Source organism: Barbus barbus, assembly GCF_936440315.1.
Source record: "Barbus barbus genome assembly, chromosome: 46".
NCBI classification, from domain to species: domain Eukaryota; kingdom Metazoa; phylum Chordata; class Actinopteri; order Cypriniformes; family Cyprinidae; genus Barbus; species Barbus barbus.
The window spans coordinates 2,889,262-2,910,134 of record NC_136724.1 but is presented as its reverse complement, the minus strand read 5'-3'; the positions used below and the strand labels follow the sequence as shown (position 1 = coordinate 2,910,134).

The window sequence follows — 20,873 nt, the reverse complement described above, 5'->3', positions numbered from 1 at the left end:
GAGCGTGCTGGCTAACTTGTTTAGCGAGAAGCCAGTCATAGTCTCTACCCAGTTTGAATTATTCCAGGTTCTGCTATGGAGACACAGATCAGTGGGCCGAGTAATCCACGCTGCACGCTGAGTAATGACCAGCCGCTCACCTCTCCTGAGGATAAAAGCATAATAATCACAGGGAACTCTTGTTCTGGTCATATCCACTCACCTGTGATTGACAGCAGGAACTCTGAGGCCCTGTTTACACCTTGTATTAGCATCCGTCTCGGCTTATCTGATCGCAAACCGTCAGCTGAGACAGATCGCCATTGATTATGGAAGTGACATGTCTCAAACGAATCTCCTGTGACCACTTACGATCGGATTTTGAGGAAATCATCACTATGTGAATGACTTACTGCAGTGTACCGGTCAATGCATGTTGATATTCAGGGTCAACCACATGATGCTAATGCTGTCTGGGTCTATGAATTGATTTTAAAAAATATGTTAATTAATGCATATGATGAGGTGCATAAACCTCATGAGCATGTTTTTTTATTTATTTCAGAATTAAGAATCACTTTAATAGGTTTTAGGGGCGTAAAATGTTTCAGGGTGGTACAACTGTCTTGATATTAAAATAGAAAATGTAAATAAATAAATAAAAATAGAAATAAAAATATTGTTATTAAAAAGGTAAAATATTTAACATATTTTGTCTGTAAAATTAAAGTCATGTGGTTATAGTTCAAAATACTTTACTGTAAAAATACTTAAACTTATTTTATTTCAGCTGTTTGCCAAGGCAACATTTCTCAGTTTAAGTTTGAGGATTGAAAAAATTATAATAAATTAATTAATAATTAAATAATTAATTTAATAATTAAAAAAATAAAATAATGAAAACTAATAAAACCGACAAAAAAACTCTAATGCAACCTTAAAATTACTCAACTTTAACTAGAATTAAGATGAAAATATAAAAATAAAAATATTAACAAAACCTATAATAGTATGTAATAAAACTGGGTTCAATCAAAAGGTCAAGTCTCCTAAAATATCCGATAATTTGACCTTTTTATGACAAAGTGAGTTTATTTAGGCTGTAAAATGTCATGTGGTGAAGCTCCACCAACAAATTACCTCATTCGTGAGGTAATCATTTAAGCTTTTTATATTTCTGAATCAATACTCCAGTTTTATGTACAAAAAAATACTTTTTTACCTTAAAAATATTTAAAAACCTTTTGGAAAATGAATTAAAGATGTGTACACACGTATTCAAGTTGTGCAGAGATTGTTATCAAGTTTGCTTAACGGTTACACCACATGACATTTTTAGAGGCATTAAATTACCACTTCTCATAAAGATGGTATAAAAGTTGAATTAACATAAGGAGTACTTTTCTTGCCATGTCTATTTTAAACTAGATTTTTTTAATATTTTGGGGTAACACTTTATTTTATAGCATCTTTGTTACAAGATACATCTGACTATAGTAATAACAGTAAATTATGCATAATCACATTAAATAAATAAATGCCATTCTTGACCCTGAACCAAACTTTAACCCGTAAGTACATGTTGTTAATTATATTAGTACTTGTGTAATTACATTGTAACAATGATACCAAAATAAAGTGTAACCAGATTGTTTCCCTTTTTATATGTAACTGACCCATCAATTCTGCTCTTGTGCACTTAGATCCTTTCTAAAATGCATTTTTCATATTCTTATAAATCCATGAACAACTAGCAAAGAGTAAACCCCTTGTAATAGCGCATTGGCTGATTGAGTTGAGTAGGGAGTCTTTGATGTTGTTGCATCACATTCATTCTACCTCAGAATGAGGTCTGAGTGATTTGATCCCAAAACCGATGCTAGCACCAGGTGTAAATTGAGTCATTCTGCTCCTGGATTCACGAAGATCGCCAAGCCTAAATCTCGTACAAGCCGTAATCTTCCCGACCAACCACAGGACAAATCACACACACACTCCTAACTAACATCCCATTGGAAATCAATGACAGCCACTTAAGCCTAACTGCTTCACTGAAGTGGACAAGAAACAGGCCTGCTCTTCTTCACCCACTTAATCACACACGAGCGTGAGACACGACTGTCGACAGCAGCCAACTCGACCTCTGAAGACAACAGTCCAGCCGGTGGCTTTCAGGAGATCAGAGCGCTCGGCTGCTCTGTGCAGCCCCGTCATAGCCGGCCGGTGGGCTGCTGATGGATGTGGGCTGAGTAATCATTGGCGCTCGAGTGCATTCTGGGCTCAGGAGCGAGTGGGTGGCAAGTCAATGCGGTGCAAACGCAGCAGGATCTGCGAGAATGACGACTCCCATGCAAGCTCCAGTTCTCAGCTGTGAGCACTGCATGATGGGGAAATTCCTGCATCAGACAATGCTGGAGACAAACGCTCATGCTGGCTTGAGAGCACCCTGCCTAAAGTTGCTCTAAACTGCTTCCACTTTGGTACTGGAGATGCCTGAAAGCTGAAAACAACGTCTGGCAAAAAAGCAGAATAATTCATACAATAGCCAACAAGGTTGTACATGATTTACATATTCAAACATTATACTAATGAAAGAGAGGAGGAGGATGAAACAAGAACCATTTTGTTTCACAGAATAAAGGCCATTTTGCTCAATGCATGTAGTTTCAAGCTTAACATGAGTTCTCTTTTTCCGCAATATTTTAAATGAACAACGTAGCATCTAGTGGATTCAAAGGGTAACAAAAGCATTGAAATGCAATGACACCTATATCGTCGTCGCATTTCGTGCACCACTGATAGCGCTGCCTGACGCACACCTAAAATTTGAATGTGGATTTATTTATTTTTTTGACAGCCCTAGAGGAGACTAGTTTTCCTTTGCTGTAAACAAAACCTGGTTCTCACGAGACTAGCATATCCTGTCCAGGGTTTACGCTACACCTACATCATCTGCTGGAATGCCACTCTTCTTAAACGTTTGTTTATGGTCAATTTTAGATTCAGTTTTAGTTTTAGTTATATAGTACCCCTGTTTTAGAGCACATTATTATCAGTTCATACATACACTTAAGAATACATCAATATTTTTTGCTATATATTATCACAGTATAGGCATGCACAATCGCTCAATAGCATTTCTTTCATTGCAATTTCTTCAGTACTCTGAGACTATAAAGATGTCAAGTGAAAAGAGAATATGAAAGTTGAAATAAAAAAAAGCATTAATGCCAACACTGCAAAGACAGAAGCAGTCCTCAGGGAGAGGAGAAAATGAACCACTCCGAACGGGACAGAAAATATTGCCAGTGCAATGAAGACGACTGTAGACTAAAGCCTTAAGCTGATAAATGGTGCGGCAGATCAGCCATTTAATAAAATGTGAAAAAGACCGCAGTGTATAAATTAGTGTGTTGCAGTCAATTAATTGCATAACAATTCTCATAATTTAATTTCACCATGCCCGATGAATTTCAAAATATCACATGAAAGAAATGGCATCCGAAAACCTAAATAAAACATTTTTAATTAAAAAATGGTTTTAATAGAAAAAAAATTATATGCAATGTTTAATTTCAGACAGTATCTGTTGTGTATTAATGGTTCTGTTCTCATTTGTCCCTGATGATGGCAATAATTGTTTCTCTGTACTTTTTCTTCTTCAGACATCTTTATTGATATTTTATGTATGAACTTTAGAATTTAGTATTGAAAAAATAACATTTTGACATTTTCATCTTTACTGATTGCATTTAATTGTGAAAAGAACCTACTTAAAAACATCAGTTCAGTTGCTGCCTTAAACTTTTAATCATAATCAAATTGTCTGTAAAAAAGTTGTTTACGCTCAAATTATATTCCATTTGCTTTAAAAAAAAAAAGTTGAATATTATATCAATTAGAAGATTTACTTGAAATTGGTTATATTAATTTTATGAGTTAAAGTAATGGAAATATCTTACCGTGACTTATTAAAACCTGGCTAATATGTGACCCTGGAGCACAAAACCAGTCTTAAGTCGCTGGGGTATATTTGTAGCAATAGCCAAAAATACATTGTATGGGTCAAAATTATGGATTTTTCTTTTATGCCAAAAATCATTAGGATATTAAGTAAAGATCATGTTCCATGAAGATATTTAGTGAATTTCCTACCATAAATATATCCAAACTTAATTTTTGATTAGTAATATGCATTGCTAAGTGCTTCATTTGAACAACTTTAAAGGAGATTTTCTCAATATTTAGATTTTTTTGCACCCTCAGATTCCAGATTTTCAAATAGTTGTATCTCAGCCAAATATTGTCCTATCATAACAAACCATACATCAATGGAAAGCTTATTTATTCAGATTTCAGATGATGTATACATCTCAATTTCAGAAAATTTGACCCTTATGACTGGTTTTGTGGTCCAGGGTCACATATGATTCGTATTTGAGACAAATCGGTCAGATATACCAACATTTACCAAGAGGTATACCTAAAATTCACTAAACCTCAGAGATTTTCGAGCGAACAAAGAGAACAATTATTTTGTGTTTCTAGATGATATCAGCACTCCGCTGCAAGGAAACAATGACACATCCTCTAGAGAAACAAAGTACACTAACAAGCTGTCTGGAGCTCCACAGCATCTACAATGAAAACTTTATGTCATCAACATGAAAACAAGAATCATCTAACAAGACAGCCTTGAAAAACAGCACTGACTGCTAAAGGAAATCTTTTGACACTACTTTTATGCACACCATGTGCACGGACCTGAGCATAAATGAAAATTGAAGATCATTGTCCAGGTGTCAAACCAACACACCTGGCTTCCCTTTAGATTCAACTGGACATGGATCCAGTGTTTTCTGAATGGCATGAAATTGCCATTTTAATGCCTTCTTGGGAAAAGTCACATGAAAAATGAAACCGAAGAGCACAGCTTGTTCATACAGTACAGCTACAGTCAAGATGGATTCAAGTCTATATTGGTCAGGTCATGCCACTGCATGGTTTAACTGCAAAGTTGGTTTCACCTGGTCAAATAAACTAAGCTGTATATTTCACAGCACTGATGAAAGAGCATGTTCTGAGACATAACTTTACAGGTACATCAATGTGTTCATAGCATCGGTATCATGGGCAATAATTCAGAAATAAATGCACTCATTCAGTATCAGGACTTGGGTCAAATCTGAACATGTCTCTCAAAGAATTTCATGTCGGCTTATGCTTTTTTTAGAGACAAGTGTAAGTTTATGCATCTATAAATATACACTACAGTTTGGGGTCGGTACATTTATTTTTTTAAATATACTTTTTTGAAAGCGGTCTCCTATGCTCATCAAGGCTGAATGTATTTGATAAAAACTACAGGAGAAACAGTAATATTGTGAATTATTTTAACAAAATGTAACCATAATTAACTAAAATAAAATAACTGTTTTCAATTATGTTATATATTTCTGTGATCTGCAGCTGTATTTTCAGCATCATTACTGCAGTCTTCAGTGTCACATGATCTTCAGAAATCATAATAATATACTGATTTACTGCTCAACAAACATTTATTAATATCAAAATATTAAAACAGTTGCGCTGATTCTTATTTTTTGTGGACAATGTTTTTTTTTTCCTTCATGAATAAAACCCTTTTTAGCATTACATGTATTTACTGTTACTTTTGATCAATTGAATGCATTATTGCTGAATAAAATTATTAATTCTAAATAAATAAACAAATTATAAAATAATTAAAATAGTTAAAGTGTGCATAAGTTAAAGTTACTTTTTAAGTTCAATTTTGTTGAAATTTTCATAATAGGTTTCCTTGATATATTTATTTGTGTACTGTTATTCTTCAGTTATTCCTATGCTTTTTCAGAAAATATGCTGTTTTCAGAAAACTAATTGTTATCATCAATCTTGACTAAATTTTTATAACCTTAGATTTTCAGTTTATGCAAGTTTCTTTCCTGCTTATTTATCATCATATGACATGATACATTTTTTTTTTAAAGAATTGCATATAAAAAATAGATCAACATTTACTGGAAGTAATTTTTGTCCTGCATTATTAGCTGTTATTTCTCTTTTTATTTTTTGGTTGATAACTGGGCTCCAAATTGAGAGATCAATCAGCTGACATGATTTTACAGTCTGTTGCCTTGACCTGCCACTTGCTGGTGACCTTTCCACTCAAAGCGAAGGCCATCTGCAAACAGGACACGTCTGTGACCTTCTCCAAGTGGCACTGAGATGCGGAGACCCTTTAAATCCAAGCTCATCTTCAGCCTCCAGCCCTGCCGAGCTCTACAGCTCCCCACAATCATGTGCTACGAGCACAGCATCGATCTCAGAGACAGACCCGTTCTTCATGCATCAGACGGAAAAAGCACGAGAAGCACGCTTCTCATGGAGAGTAAGGAGGCAGCTTGTGTGATGATGGGTTGATTTGTTATGTTCAGAGAATCAGCCTTGGAAAATAACAATTCAAGCTAAACCTTGGCAGTATTCTGCTGCGCAGCACTGAATAAACACATGAGCTGCAAATACACAAACATGACAACATAATAAATGCTTCAAAAAGAGCAATAAGTACCATAACGGTGCAGTCACAAAAAAATAGGTTCATTGTCAGTTGTGTGATGTATGAAGCACAGCTCAAATATAAGTCACTTTCAAACCAAGCAGCTTTCTGTTAGTCAACATGAAGGTGAATCTGCTTGAAAACTTAAAAGTGCTGCAACATCTGTGTGGAGAAGTTTCACCTTTACACGAAATGTCATGGATGCCTATTGAAATGACTGGAGTTCACCATAAAGAGTCACCAAACAACGGCTGTAGCTTAAAAAAACCGCTGCAGATTTGATCGTTTTAATAGCTTGATGTGAAAAACAGAATAAAATTAAGACTAAAAGGTAATTATTCATAAATACTATGCTCCCTCCAGCAATGAGAAGGCTATATTAATTATTGATTGATTGAAATTCTAAAATTAACCAACATAATGTCTATTACAATAATATATATATATATTATTATGTAGCCTGCTCATCAAAGCTGCATTATTTGATCAAAAATACAAGGAAAAAACTGTAATATTGTGAAATATTATTGCAATTTAAAATACTGGTTTTCTATTTTAATATACTTTAAAGTATAATTTATTCCTGTGATGCAAAGCTGAATTTTCATCAGCCGTTACTCCGTCAGAAATCGTTCTGATTTATCAATATGCTTATTTATTATCACTGTTGGAAACAGTTGTGCTGATTATTTATTTATTTATTTTGGAACCTGCTTTTTCAGGAATCGTTGATGAATAAAAAGTTATAAAGAACAGCAATGTTTCAAAATAAATATTTTCTAACAATATAAGTATTTAATAGAAATTTGTAACAATTTAACCCTTCCTTGCTGAATAAAAAGTTCATTTATTAGATTAAAAAAAAGGCAAAAAAAAAAAATACTGAACCAAAACTTGACGGTGTATTGTTACAAATGATTTATATTTTAAATCAAATATATTGTCAACATTGATGACGAATCGGCCTATCAGAATGATTTTAAGAATCATGTGACCATGGTGTATTCACCAGAACTCACTGCCACTCTCAGACTGTTACGAAGTCTGCCTCATCTCTAAATCCTCAAAGACACTTAATTCTCCAAACAATTCAGAAATATAGTGAAATAATGAGTTTCAGCAGCTATATTAACTTACTTTATGGTTCTTTTTTTAACCATAATGTCAGATTTTGTCACCAGCACTAGTTTAGAGCCCACTGAAGACTTACTGGACTACGCATTAAAGTGACAGACTAAACACTAGACTACTCATAAAAACTCATAAAAGTAGCAAATGCACCAAAGGCCATCGGTGTCTTAATTCAACAGAGCTTTACAGTTCATTTTACAACAATAGAAACAAGTTCAGTCCACCTAAATTAAGCATTAATTTCCCTGATGGATGGCAGTCGTAACAGAAGTCCATCACAGTTTTACTGCCGTATGCAGCAGCGGCTTTTAACACATCACAGAGACGTTCATTTGAGATGTGACTTACTTCACACTTTACTTTTAGAGCAAGGATCTTCAAACACCCACTCGTCACAAGATTGAGCAGCATATGATTCCCTTAGCCAGCATTTGACAGGCAAAGTGGACCATACTGGAAGTTGTGAGACGCACCGATCTCTACTCTCAATCTCACAGTTAAGCTGCTTCTTAGATCTGCAGCCAAATCTATGATCCGATGGGTTTCTGATGGTGTGATCAAAGCTGGGGCATTTTGTCATCAACTTCACCAAAGATCCTCAGCAAGAAAAAAATAAATAAATAAATAAATTATATATATATATATATATATATATATATATATATAAATTGTCCTATGGTGTGACACAGCAAAAATATAGGGGAAAAAAAACATACAAATAACATGAGAAAACTGTATCTTCATTCTTAGTTACAAATAGCATGAGTTTTTTATTTTATTTTATTTAGTTATTTATTTATTTTTATATTTTTCTGTCACAACATAGGACACATTGATACCCATATATATATATATATATACTATTTGTTTTTTTTAGTTAAAGAAATAAATGAATGAAGAAGAAAGCCAAAATATTAAAAGCCATGGGTGAATAATTACTAGCTAATCAACTATTTTTGTAGAGTGGGGATCAAAATGACAATTTGGACATTTGCCAAAATACAGAAGACAGAAAAATGCCAAAAAATAAAAATAAATAAATAATAATAATATATTTTTTTTACAACAGAAACCGGCATGTTAGTATTATCGGTTCACTTTAGCATGTTTTGTTACATTATAAACCTGATGACAGTTCAAAGATGAAGGGGGGGAAACAATCGAAGTTTTAGTATTTTTCTATTGTGTGTGTGTGTGTGTGTGAGTGTGTGTGCGTGTGTGTGCGAGTGAGCGAGTGAGTGTGTGTGTGAGTGAGTGAGTGAGTGTGTGCGTGTGAGTGTGTGAGTGAGTGTGTGCGTGTGAGTGAGTGTGCGAGTGAGTGAGTGTGCGTGAGTGAGTGTGCGAGTGAGTGAGTGTGTGCGTGAGTGAGTGAGTGTGCGAGTGTGTGCGTGAGTGAGTGTGTGCGTGAGTGAGTGTGCGAGTGAGTGTGTGAGTGAGTGTGTGCGTGAGTGTGCGAGTGAGTGTGTGAGTGAGTGAGTGTGCGAGTGAGTGTGTGAGTGAGTGAGTGTGTGAGTGAGTGAGTGTGTGCGTGTACGTGAGTGAGTGTGTGAGTGAGTGCGTGAGTGTGTGCGTGAGTGTGCGAGTGAGTGAGTGAGTGTGCGAGTGAGTGTGTGAGTGAGTGTGCGAGTGAGTGTGCGAGTGAGTGAGTGAGTGAGTGAGTGAGTGTGTGAGTGAGTGTGCGAGTGAGTGAGTGAGTGTGCGAGTGAGTGAGTGAGTGTGCGAGTGAGTGTGCGAGTGAGTGTGTGCGTGAGTGTGCGAGTGAGTGAGTGTGTGAGTGTGCGAGTGAGTGAGTGAGTGTGCGAGTGAGTGAGTGAGTGAGTGTGTGTATATATGTGAGTTTGTGTGTGTATACATGACAAAACAAATTGAACCGTTACTTATATTCATTTAGACATTCAGGGGGTACTTTAAGCTAATATTTTAGGTCATAAAAGTACCTAAGTTTGCAACCCCTGCATTAAACCATAAAAAATAGGTTTCAATCAAACCAAAATATATGAAAAACCATTAACTTACCTAAAATAAAACAACAGACCAAGCAAGATCACACAGAATATGAGGTAAAAGCAAAAATCTGAACTTCTTGCACAACAGCAACACATTCTTAATATGACAAAACACATCAATCATTTAACTTATACAATCAAAAACAGCGTTATGTGTAATATACATTAGCTCGTGTACAACTATAAACAATGTAGAGGTGTAACAATCTGCCACTGGCTCATTAAATCACATCCTCGAGGAAAGTCGCACATCATAACTTTAATTAAATGCAGGATCTGGAGCAACATAAACAACACTGAGATGAATCTATGACTGATCAAGCAAATAACCAGCCAGGACCACTTCAAACAACAGCCGCCATATAATCACCCTGACACTAATTATCATTTCATAATTAACTAATACAGGATAAATGCGTGCAAATCAACACAAGAAAACTACAGAAGAACCCTTCACTCACCTCTATCTGGACGCGCGTGCTGTTGTTGAGAGGACTGCTGATATGCCTGATCAATATAAACACGGCATCTTAATTTAGAGCGTAGTGTGTGTACGGTATTACCGTCGGATAGTTTAAATATAAAATACGTCATTTATTAAACTCGAACATCACATTCTCTTGTATATTTAAACACTAAAGCGAGTGTATGTGTTCAGGCGCGCCTCTTATTGCTGTTCTTGGGTCCTTGCGTTGAACTGACAGCTCTGTTTCCATCATGGCGGCGTCCGGCAGAGAGCATGTATTGTCACTCTACAGACTGCTTCTGAAGGAGAGCAAGAAATTCCCCTCTTACAATTATAGGTATTTAAAACAATATGCATTTATTTATCTGCGGCACGAGCGCGTGTCATTTATACAGTAGTCTCCGTGGCATAAAGCGGGATGCAGATGCACCAATACTGCTTATACATAGATGCAGATGTGCATACTTCAGTATTTGTGATGTTTGCATTGTGTCTGGTGAAGCATCCAGCAGAAAACTGCCTCATTATGGGATGGAACGTCGTACATTTATTTAGGATTCTCTGATAAACAGAACATTCAAAAGAGCAGCATTTATTTTTAATAGAAATATTTGCTTAATAAAAGTACTAATTTCCTTTCCCTCAAAATATTTGAACGGTTTCCACTAAATAAATAAATAAAATAAAATAAGAGGCAGCTCAGCTGTTTTCAATATTGCTAATAATAAGAAATGTTTCGTGAGCAGCAAATCAAATCAGCTTTATAATATTAAAATAATTAGAATAAATTAATTAAGACTGGAATATATATCTGTTTTCTATTTTGAGGAGAGAGAGAGAGACAATACACTGATTTGTAATAATATCTCAATATTACAGTTTTTACTGTTGTTGTTGTTGTTTTGTTTGTTTTTTGCTCAAATAAATGCATCTGTTGCGAGCATAAAAGGCTAATAAAAAAATCATAATTATTCCAAATATGATGAATTTAAGAAACAAATTTATAAAATTATAATATAATAAATTTAATATAAATTTACATCATGCAAATTATACATTGTATATATAATGTATATAAAAAATTATACATTTGTTTTTTCCCTCTAATATTGCTACTGTTTTATATATTTATATATTATATTAAATATATATTAATATGAGTGGTGTTGTTGTTACTATTATTATTATTATTATTATTATTGTACTACACCTAAATTAAAAGAAAAGACCATTTCATTTTATATGACCTCATTGTATTGACTCTTGCATATTGAAATTTAAATTATAGATTTTTTTTATTTTTTTTATGGGCTGAGGTGGAAGTTTGTCTATATGAAACTTGCTTTGTTCTTGCATTGAGGAAAATGATTTTTCATTATTTTAAATTGAAATTCAACAGCTAGTCAAGGCCAACACTCAAAGGTGTCAAACTCTGCTTCTGGAGATTCACAGTCCTGCAGCGTTCGCCCAAAATCAATTAGACACCTGATCAAGTTAACCAAGGTCTTCAGGATTAACTCTGCAGGACTATGACCCTTCAGGATCAGAGCTTGACATCTGTGGAGGCTTCAGCCTTAATGACTCTTTTAATGATTCATTTTAAATAAATCTGTAAAATAAACAGACAGTAAAATAATGAAGACGCTGCTGGTGTTGCAGCAATATCAAAATAAAAGTCCCACTTTTGAGAAAATGGCCAAACAGGAAAACTTATCGGCTGATGCAGTAAGTGTCTAAATATCAGCCAGTATATCGGTCAACCGCTAGTCATGAGATTTTGGTTCATGTGTGACATTGGAAATGGAAGGTCAAGTCAAATGCATTGCATTGTGGGCAACAGAAACTTACAAAGTGTGCTCTGTTGCATGCTGCTGCTACTAGGAAATGTAGTACTGTATGTAAGCCAGATATTGTATGTGGACAGAAAATATGCATACTATGCACACTGCAGAAATAGTATGGAGTGCCATTTGAAACATCCCCTGATTCTCAATTCAACTCTTAATATTGGAAATATAACCATGATATCATTCCGAGTTATTGTTCGGAAATTCTATCATTGTGGTGCATTCATATTACAAATAGTTATAAAAGGCTTAACGTGTTCACAGAATACTGTTCTGCTGACAGCCAAAGGATAATAATCTCCAACCCACTCAGTTTCCATAGAGCTTTGAGTCTCCAGTGTAATTCTTCTTCTGAAATCTGCCAGTGTTCATACGTTAGCAGTTTTAAAGCTCATACTTTTGTAATCCTTTTGGTTTGCCTGAATGCAAATGCTAATATTAAATGAATGCAATTCATAAATGTCTCATTGAGGCAGAGCGGATTTGTGCTCATAAGACTTTTCTTGAATAAATTCATATAGAATTGAAAGCAACAAGGGGCCTAATTTCTTAGTAAACTGATATATCAGTTATATGACTGTATTTTTAGTTGATTTTGTTTATAGTGTAAAAATTGGAAATGTAATTGACCGTTCGCAAAGAGCTTGATTGACAGGTGATCTGACCAATCATAACACAGAATCTGCCATCTTGTCCGACAAACAAATCAGACAGAAGAGTCGATTAACTTCGGTGGACTTAAACTTAAAAAGTGGTGTGTATTGATGTCTTTCTGCAGTTGAAATAAAAGTGTTGATTGCTTGTGGATTATTGTGATGTTTTTATCAGCTGTTGGGACTGTCATTCTGACGGCACCCATTCACTGCAGAGCATACAATGTAATGCTAAATTAAAAATCTGTTCTAATGAAGAAACAAAACACAATGAACGGTCACAGCTTACAGAGAAATCCATTCTGCTTATGTTTCATTAATGAGGCCTATTGTTTTCACTGTAATTCTGGCTGGTTTAGCAAGAAACCCAATGTGCATGTTGTTTTCTAACTGTGTAATATAGGCTGTTCAATTATTCAAGGCCTAGCAACTCGTTTTTTAACATGCTGATGATAACTCATATTTAGCATTTTTGAGATATGCAGTATAGTACTCCTTCAAATCTGATTTTTTAGGTTGTGGTTTGAGCGCCGTGCGTATGTGATGTGAAATTCTCAAATTTACGCAGAGAGAAAGAAGTTGGAACAGCATGTGAAGAGAGAGAGAGAGAGATGCAGGGAGGGGAAAGAGTAAATGAAATGCAGGACAACTCGAAGCAACTGCGAGATGATTGAAAGCCGGAAACAAATTCAGTCAGTGAGAGCAAATGATTGAGAAGGGAGGATGAAAGAGATGTTGATTTTGACGGAAGGTAAGAAAAATATCCCATCTGTCAAGAAGGAAGATTCACAACACGCACTCAGAGAAAGACAGACTCTTTTTGAGGAGAGGAAGCAGATTTTTTTGACGGTACACACTGCAGACTTAACAATACGGCTGCAAGTGTAGACTGCAGAAAGTAGGGCAGCTCTTACGTAAAGCATCTTCCCGTTAAATATAACCCTCCCCCGTGGTCCTCCGGCTCGACGTTAGCGCAGAGCCAATGACGACATATTTGTGCACAGTCTTATTCATAAAGCTCACAAGAAAAAAACCTTTAAAAGCCACAGATAAATAAGTGAGCTCTGCTCACATCATGCAGCTTTGCGTGTGAAATCTCACAGATCTTCTTGAAAGTCCTCGGCTGCCAAGCCGCTTTAATGCTTCGTGTCAGTGAGGTGCCTGTTTGAAACGGAGGGCTATTTTCTGTTCTGTTTGTAGCTATTTATTTATTAATAGCTTGCTGTTCATTTAACATGCTGCATTTACTGTGAGCGCGTTTGTTCTGTGTGTTCAGACTCAGTATCTCAATTGAGAAAATGATTGATTTCTTGCTCAAATTTATGAATAAAGTGCCAGCAAGTCATTTTGCGATCGTATCCTTAAGCCTTCATTTTGGCACCCAAATATTCTTTCCAGAACGGTGTTTGTTGGCGTCTTCGCCGGTGATATGTTTGCTGAAAGTTGAGCACATCCTCCCGTTTCTGCTGATAATGGGCTGTCACAAGTCTCTGTCGAGTCTCCGTAAGTTCCAGCTGTAATTCTGATGCTTCAGTAGCATCTCTGTGGGTTTGATCTCTGAGAGAAACTCTCTTCATCTCCACCACAAGCTCTGACATCACAAGCTGCATGCAGCGCTTCAGACTCGTCTCTTTTCTTCTCTTCTTGTCTCCTCTTCTTTTTCATTTTCTTTTCACATTGCTCCCTTTCTCTCGTTGTTGTGGCTTTTTCTTCTCTCATCTCATCTTGTTTCATCTCTGTTTTTTACTTAAGATCTTCCTTGTCTTGTCTCTCATTTTTTTCTTCTGCCCTTATCTTTGAGACTCATCTGTCCTTGATTCTTATTGTTTAACTTCTCCTTTCTTCTTGTTACATCTTGTTTCTCTATCTCTCCTTGTATCTCATCTTGCCTCATCCTTTCTTTTCTGTTCTTAAATTTATCTTCTGTCCTAATCTTGTTTTGTCTGTTTAAGACTCTTCTCTCCATGGCTCTTTTTGTCTTTCTTTGTCTCTTCACATCTCAGCTGTCATTTTTCTCTCCTTTCACTTCATTTCTTCGCTTGTCTCACCTGGCCTCATTTCTCAGTTCTCTCTTTTACATTTACATTTAGTCATTTGGCAGACGCTGTTATCCAAAGCGACTTACAATTGGGGAATACAAGAAGTGATTCATCTTGAAGAGGCAATCAGACAGGGGAAGTGCTCGTAACACCAAGTCTCAGTCATTGTTCAAATAACTACAAGCTAGTAAGGGAAGGAGAGAAAGATAGAGGGAAAGATACATTTTTTTTTTTTTGAGTTTAGTCAAGTACTGCCGAAAGAGATGAGTTTTCAGTTGTTGCTTGAAGATTGCCAGGGATCCGGCATTCTGGATAGGGGTGGGAAGATTATTCCACCAGCCAGGAATGGTGAACGAGGATGTTCTGGAGAGTGATTTTGAGCCTCTCTGTGATGGTACCACAAGGCGTCGCTCACTAGCAGATCTCAGACTTCTGGAGGGGATGTAGGTTCGTAATAGTGAGTGGAAGTAGGAGGGTGCTGAGCCTGTGGTAGTTCTGTACGCAAGCATCAGTGTCTTGAACTTGATGCGAGCTGCCACTGGTAGCCAGTGCAAGGAGATGAAGAGAGGTGTAACATGCGCTCTTTTGGGCTTTCTCTTGTCTTTTGTCATTTCTCTTCTTGCCTCTTGTCATTTCTTTTCTCTTTTTTTTTTTTTGTCTTTTATCTCTATCTATTGTCTGCTGGTCTCATCTTTTTAGATCCTTTTTTCACATTTCACTTTTTGTCTAATTTTCTGTCCTAGTCCTCTCTCTTCTGTTTTTTTTTTTTTTTGTCTCATCTCTTCACATCTTGTCTCTCACTGACTGTTCTTGTCTTGCGTCTCTTCTCATCTCATTCTCTTTTTCTCATCTCTCTGTTTTTCCACAGTTCTGTTAAAATGATTTTGGCCACACACTCAGCATTTTTCAGCTGTACGTGTGAAATTCATTTCAGGGGCAGGAAGCATCTTTAGCTAATAATACAGGGCCTGTGTATTTACAGCTGAAGGTGTCATTAAATATTAAGCTATTATAATTGGTTCCACTTCACAGAATCATGAAACACGTTGTTTTATGTTCTTTTAGATGCCTATTATTATTCATGTTTTGTGTTGGTGAGGTGAATTAATTGTGTGTTTAACTGCCCATGGGTGACGCTACGCTAATTGTTGCCTACAGAACAAGAGTTTGCTAATCTGCTGTCGTAAGATCTTAAGCAAGAGTTCCTGTTCATCTCCCTAAATATAATTCTCTCAGCTGCCCAAGTGTTAATGACGCTCCCACCCGCTACATTCAATCGGACGCCACGTTATGCTTTTGTTTAAGGTCAGCTTAAGCATATCCAACAATATGACGCATTCGCTTAAAAACACAAGCAATTTGTCGCTCTGTCACATGCTTCATGGCTCATATTTAAGTCTGGATGCTTGGCAGCGAGGATGAGTTTCTCTCTGAGGATTCAATATACGTGCCGCTCGATGAATCAGCCATTCCTACGCTGGTGACAAAGACCAACTGCTTAATTGTCCAATGGCCCCAACCAGAATTCACCACGGATCTACAGATCGCTCTCTGTTTTCCTTTTGACAAATGCTTTGTCTTGTTGATGACCTTAAAGCCAGATGGCTGAAAATGCTGAAAATATCTATCAGATGTTGTCTCGAAGGGATGATGTGAGTGGTTTATTATTAACTGGGTCTCTGATGTAATGAGAAGTGATGTAAACTGAAGAATTCGATTAGCTAAAATGGCTGTAGAAACTTGCAGATCCTTCTATTCTATTGTAAAGTTAATCTAAGATTTGCTTTGCATACAAGAGTGTTAAAAGATTTATTTGTCATGGCCTCTAATCATTTCAGTCACTTGACTAAATTGTAAAGCAGATACTTATTTATTTTTTTTAGGTAAGTGGTTGCAAACTATTTATTTTAGCTACATTTAAATAAAAAAATTATAATTTTGGAAGTTAGTCAACTAAATTAGTTTATTTAAATGTAGCTAAAATAAATTGATTGCAACCACTTACCTTAAAAATAAACTTAGTAAATTCAATGAATCATATTTGTTTAGCTGAGAGAAATCTTCTGAAATGTATTGATTAAAAATGTTCAGTCTAATAAAAATGCACAATTTTACCCAAAATCTGTATGTTTTATGCATGTTAGAGTATCAAGCTGTTAGCTTAGCAAAATGCTAACATTAAACTGTGTATTGAAATCAACAATCAAATCCAGTTTCCTAGCAGTTTTAGTGAAAATACCACTATATTGGTCCCAGTTGGAAACCTACAACCCATAAACTCGGGTCGTGTGAATGCAGAAATTGTAAAACTATAGTAGAAAACCTTTTTTTCCCTCTTAAAGGGGTCATGCGATTTCATGTTTCCCGTTGTTTTTGGAGTGCTGCAAGCCGTTTGTGCTTATATAAAAGCATAAGATCTTTAAGGTCACAGAGATTAAAGTCTCGCACCCAAAGAGATATTTTTTCTAAAAGTTAAGACTCATCCACGCCTTCCTAAAATGTCTCATTGAAATACGCCCCCACAAATGTACGCCACTGTGTGCGAAGATTTACATAACACCGCCCAAAATGTATACGCAAAGAAAAAAGGCATAACTTTTATTCTCGCTGTAGTATTGTCGCCGTCGCCGCCACCATGGAAGCTGATATTCCCAATGTGGTAAGGGCATAACATTTCCGTCACACGCTTGAGGTATGCGGCCAATCACAGCCACATCATGTTTAGAATTTAGAGTTCAGTTCAGAAATTAAATGTCTGGTGCTAAATGTTTAATACTAAAGTCTTTGATATCTTTTATTATAACTCATGTTTCACAAAAGTCGTACATGAGCACTTCACATCGCAAGTGCAGTGCTGTACCGGGTGCGCTACCGAGCAAGTTTGCTACATCAGAAAAGCCATACATATGGAGCTGGTTAAGTGACGCAAACACCAAAATCTGTTACTTTACGTAGGGCTCTGCAATTAATCGAATTCGATTATCATGCGCATCTAGTCAGTAAAACCAGTTTCTTGATTAGTATTTAATCGCCATCACCTGCTTTCAAATGGAGCGGGAATTACTACACAGAACCGTAGTTCACTGACAGGCTAGGCAATTTCGTGTTAATAATCGAAGGCGATACGTCTGCAACTATGAACGCGATATTGTCGGTGAACTACGGCTCTGTGTAGTAATTCCCGCTCCATTTGAAAGCAGGTGATGTCGATTTACTGCCAATCAATGAACCTGCTTTACTAACGAGATGCGCATGATAATTGAATTCGATTTAATTGCACAGCCCTAACTTCACAAATCATGCTTTATGGTAAAAGTGGATTTGTACAAATATAATGTTTTATTAATCAATATTAACCTGCCTCTTAATTATAATTTGTTGTTGGAAATAGAAATAATGTTTGTCTTTTACAGCCAATAGTGTCATTTCAGCTGGAAACTGAGGGGATTGTATTTATATGTATGTGTAGGTTTCCCAAAATAAAGATAGAGGCATGCTTTTTCAATAAGCCTTGGTTGCAACCATCAGCGTAAGCATGTTGCATAAGGTGAGCAAATAATAGATGGAATATAGAATAATGTGTTACATTCAGAAAGTGTATGACTTTAATGTTCTGTTATTTGTACATGCGTATTTCACTTGTGTTGTGTATGGCTTTGACCTCAGATTTGTCACACTTAATACACGTGAGCTGTTGAAAAAGCACATGACGAGTGCTTCAAAGCCTGCTGCTCAATTTTGACTCCTTTGAAGTGTCTGTCACTGTGGTATTTCTAAAGATGACACGCTCTTTATCTAGCAACTGCCCCTTTTCCTTCTCAAGACACAATTTTGCATCTGTCATCTGTTGTTTTTTAAGTGTATGATCTAAGATCGCTCAGCTCTCGCATGAGTGTGCTCTCACCCGTTCTGTCTGTCTCTTTCTCTGTGGGTTTCTCTCATTATTTGCAGATTTTCTTTCACCTCTCTGCCTTTCTCCCTGGCTTTTTTCCCACCTCCTCTCCCCTCGTCCCATGAAATGGTGGGAAGCTTGGATTTGGCTGTCAGAGCGGAGTTGCCTCGTCTTGGTGGAGGTGGTTCCTCGGGTGCCAGGCGAGACTTTGATCTTGGCGTGGCACAGGGGCCTCCGTACGCCCCACACTGCTCGTGTTTCGAGATGAAAAGCCTGGAGACATGCTTCCTCCTCGCTTTTTCACACCCTAGAAGTGCAGACGTGAGAAGCTACCTTACAGCTTAGCTGTCTAATAATGACTGCTCCATCATTAGCATGTGGCACACCCAGTGCTGGTGCTAATGAAATTTGTCATCCAGAAGAAATGTGAGTTTGTCTTCGCTTTTCCCAGTGCGCTGTCAGAGTGTTCCTTGTCTCCTTGCTGCGGTGTGACAGGCTCACTGCATCCTTGTCAGTCAGGTCTCCATTTCTTAATGTTTTCCTATTGAGATACAACATAAACAGAGGGGCAGCAATCTACCCACGCCATGACTGATAAAAGATACCAGACTTCTGTGTGTAACCCCTGCTTTTAATGCTTTGGTTTATAAACCTTGCAGGGGACTTGTGATCTTATATATATATATATATATACATAAACCAGTCATTGTATAATTTACAGTGAAAAACTGTAAATTGATATTCCCAGAATTCCTTGCGCGACACTTCACATTGAATGTTTCTTCTTATTTTTTATTTTCTTATCAGTTGTGTTCATTAGGTTTTTTTTTCTTATATCTAATGTTGTTAAATTAATGTTTATTGCATTATTTTACTATCTTGTGTCTTACAATAATGGTGATTAGTATTTGTGTTAGACTGCATGTGCACTCTTTATATAAATATTTCCGTCCTCAGCTTGTGGAAAAGCTTTCATCATGTGACTTTCTCATCACCACCTGTTTTTGATGCATTTAAGTGTATTTCCGATGGCACAAAACAGATATTAGTACTTGAATAGGTTGATGTGTTAACATTATATCATTTAATGTAATAATTTTTTCCTGTGAATTTAAGTTTGCAAAACAAAAAATGTGGATCCCATTTTTTTTTTTTTACGGTGTAAAGTACTGTCAACCACAGCCCGGCAGTCATTTTACCATAAGTGTTACAGATATTTTTTTGTTTTGTTTTTTTTTTTGTTACAGTGTGTATTATGACCACAATAAGGGAATGAGCACCACATTGAGTTTTTTCACATCTTGTTGCGTTTAATAACCCTTTTTAACATCAAGCTCGTTCCGTGCTTTATTTTCTCATTCATGCATGTTTCTATATCAGACTAACATGGCAATAACTGTAATTTAAAACTTTTTGTGATTAATTTGCAGTTAAATGGCAAATTTTGCAGAATCACTTCTTTTTTCTTTTTTGCATTGTTTTCAACAATAGTTGAATCACAAAAAAAAAAAAAAACAACTTGAGTGACTGACATTTGCCAATAGACAATGAACTTTTTTGACTTTTTTGGCCAGTTTGACTCCCAAAAGTGTGGCAGTGACTTGTGCAAGAGCAAGCAAATGCAAAACATCAAGTGAGTTGTTTTGATCGTTTCTGTAGGACGTACGCTCTGCGGCGGGTACGAGATGCCTTCAGGGAGAACCGGACAGTGGAAGATCCGAAAGTTGTGGAGGAGCTGCTGAACAGGGCCCGGGACAGTTTGGCCCTCATCCAAAGACAGGTACTGGTCCAAAAAACAGATGTTGTGACCTGTGGATTCTGTAGAAATCAGAAGAGATGGTTGATAACCCAGAACAACATTTTGTTCCCTTTTTCCCCCTTGGGAAAGATGGTAAGAAAAGTGGGTAAGATTTGAATGTTTTTGAAAGCAGTCTGTTCTGCTCAGCAAGGCTGCATTTGTTAGATCAGAAATATAGTAAAAACAGTTTTTTAAATTAATTTATTAAAAAAATAAACAAACTTAGCTTTATTCTGAAAAATAAATGAATGGATGTATGGCCATTTATTTATTTCCAATTAAGCTTTATTATTTGATCTACATCAGACGTGTAAACCGGAAGTTGCTCACAGGCGAAACCCATTTGCACAGTATGATTAGAGAAACTGGAATCTGGCACAGGTCTATGGATTATCACGCTGTTTCCTTGAAAAGCTGTTAAAAGAACAGCCACCTTCATCAAAGTTCATTTTCTCTCTGCTGGTGAAGCTAATGAAGGAGCA

The 20,873-nt window shown here is 36.4% G+C and overlaps 2 protein-coding genes across 2 annotated transcripts in view; one reads left to right on the top strand and one right to left on the bottom strand.

Moving 5' to 3' along the window:
* Positions 1-10,187, bottom strand: part of LOC306865171 (phenylalanine--tRNA ligase, mitochondrial-like) — a 144,725-nt gene extending 134,538 nt beyond the window's left edge. The window contains exon 1 of the mRNA XM_079409616.1: positions 10,158-10,187. The gene's annotated coding sequence lies outside the window, so the exon portion shown is untranslated. The remainder of the gene's footprint in view (positions 1-10,157) is intronic.
* A 190-nt stretch (positions 10,188-10,377) lies between these two features.
* LOC306864801 (LYR motif-containing protein 4B-like) overlaps positions 10,378-20,873 on the top strand; it is a 52,212-nt gene continuing 41,716 nt past the window's right edge. The window contains exons 1-2 of the mRNA XM_079409035.1: positions 10,378-10,499; positions 20,253-20,373. Coding sequence (XP_079265161.1) covers positions 10,414-10,499; positions 20,253-20,373 — 207 coding nt within the window. The 5' untranslated portion in view covers positions 10,378-10,413. The remainder of the gene's footprint in view (positions 10,500-20,252; positions 20,374-20,873) is intronic.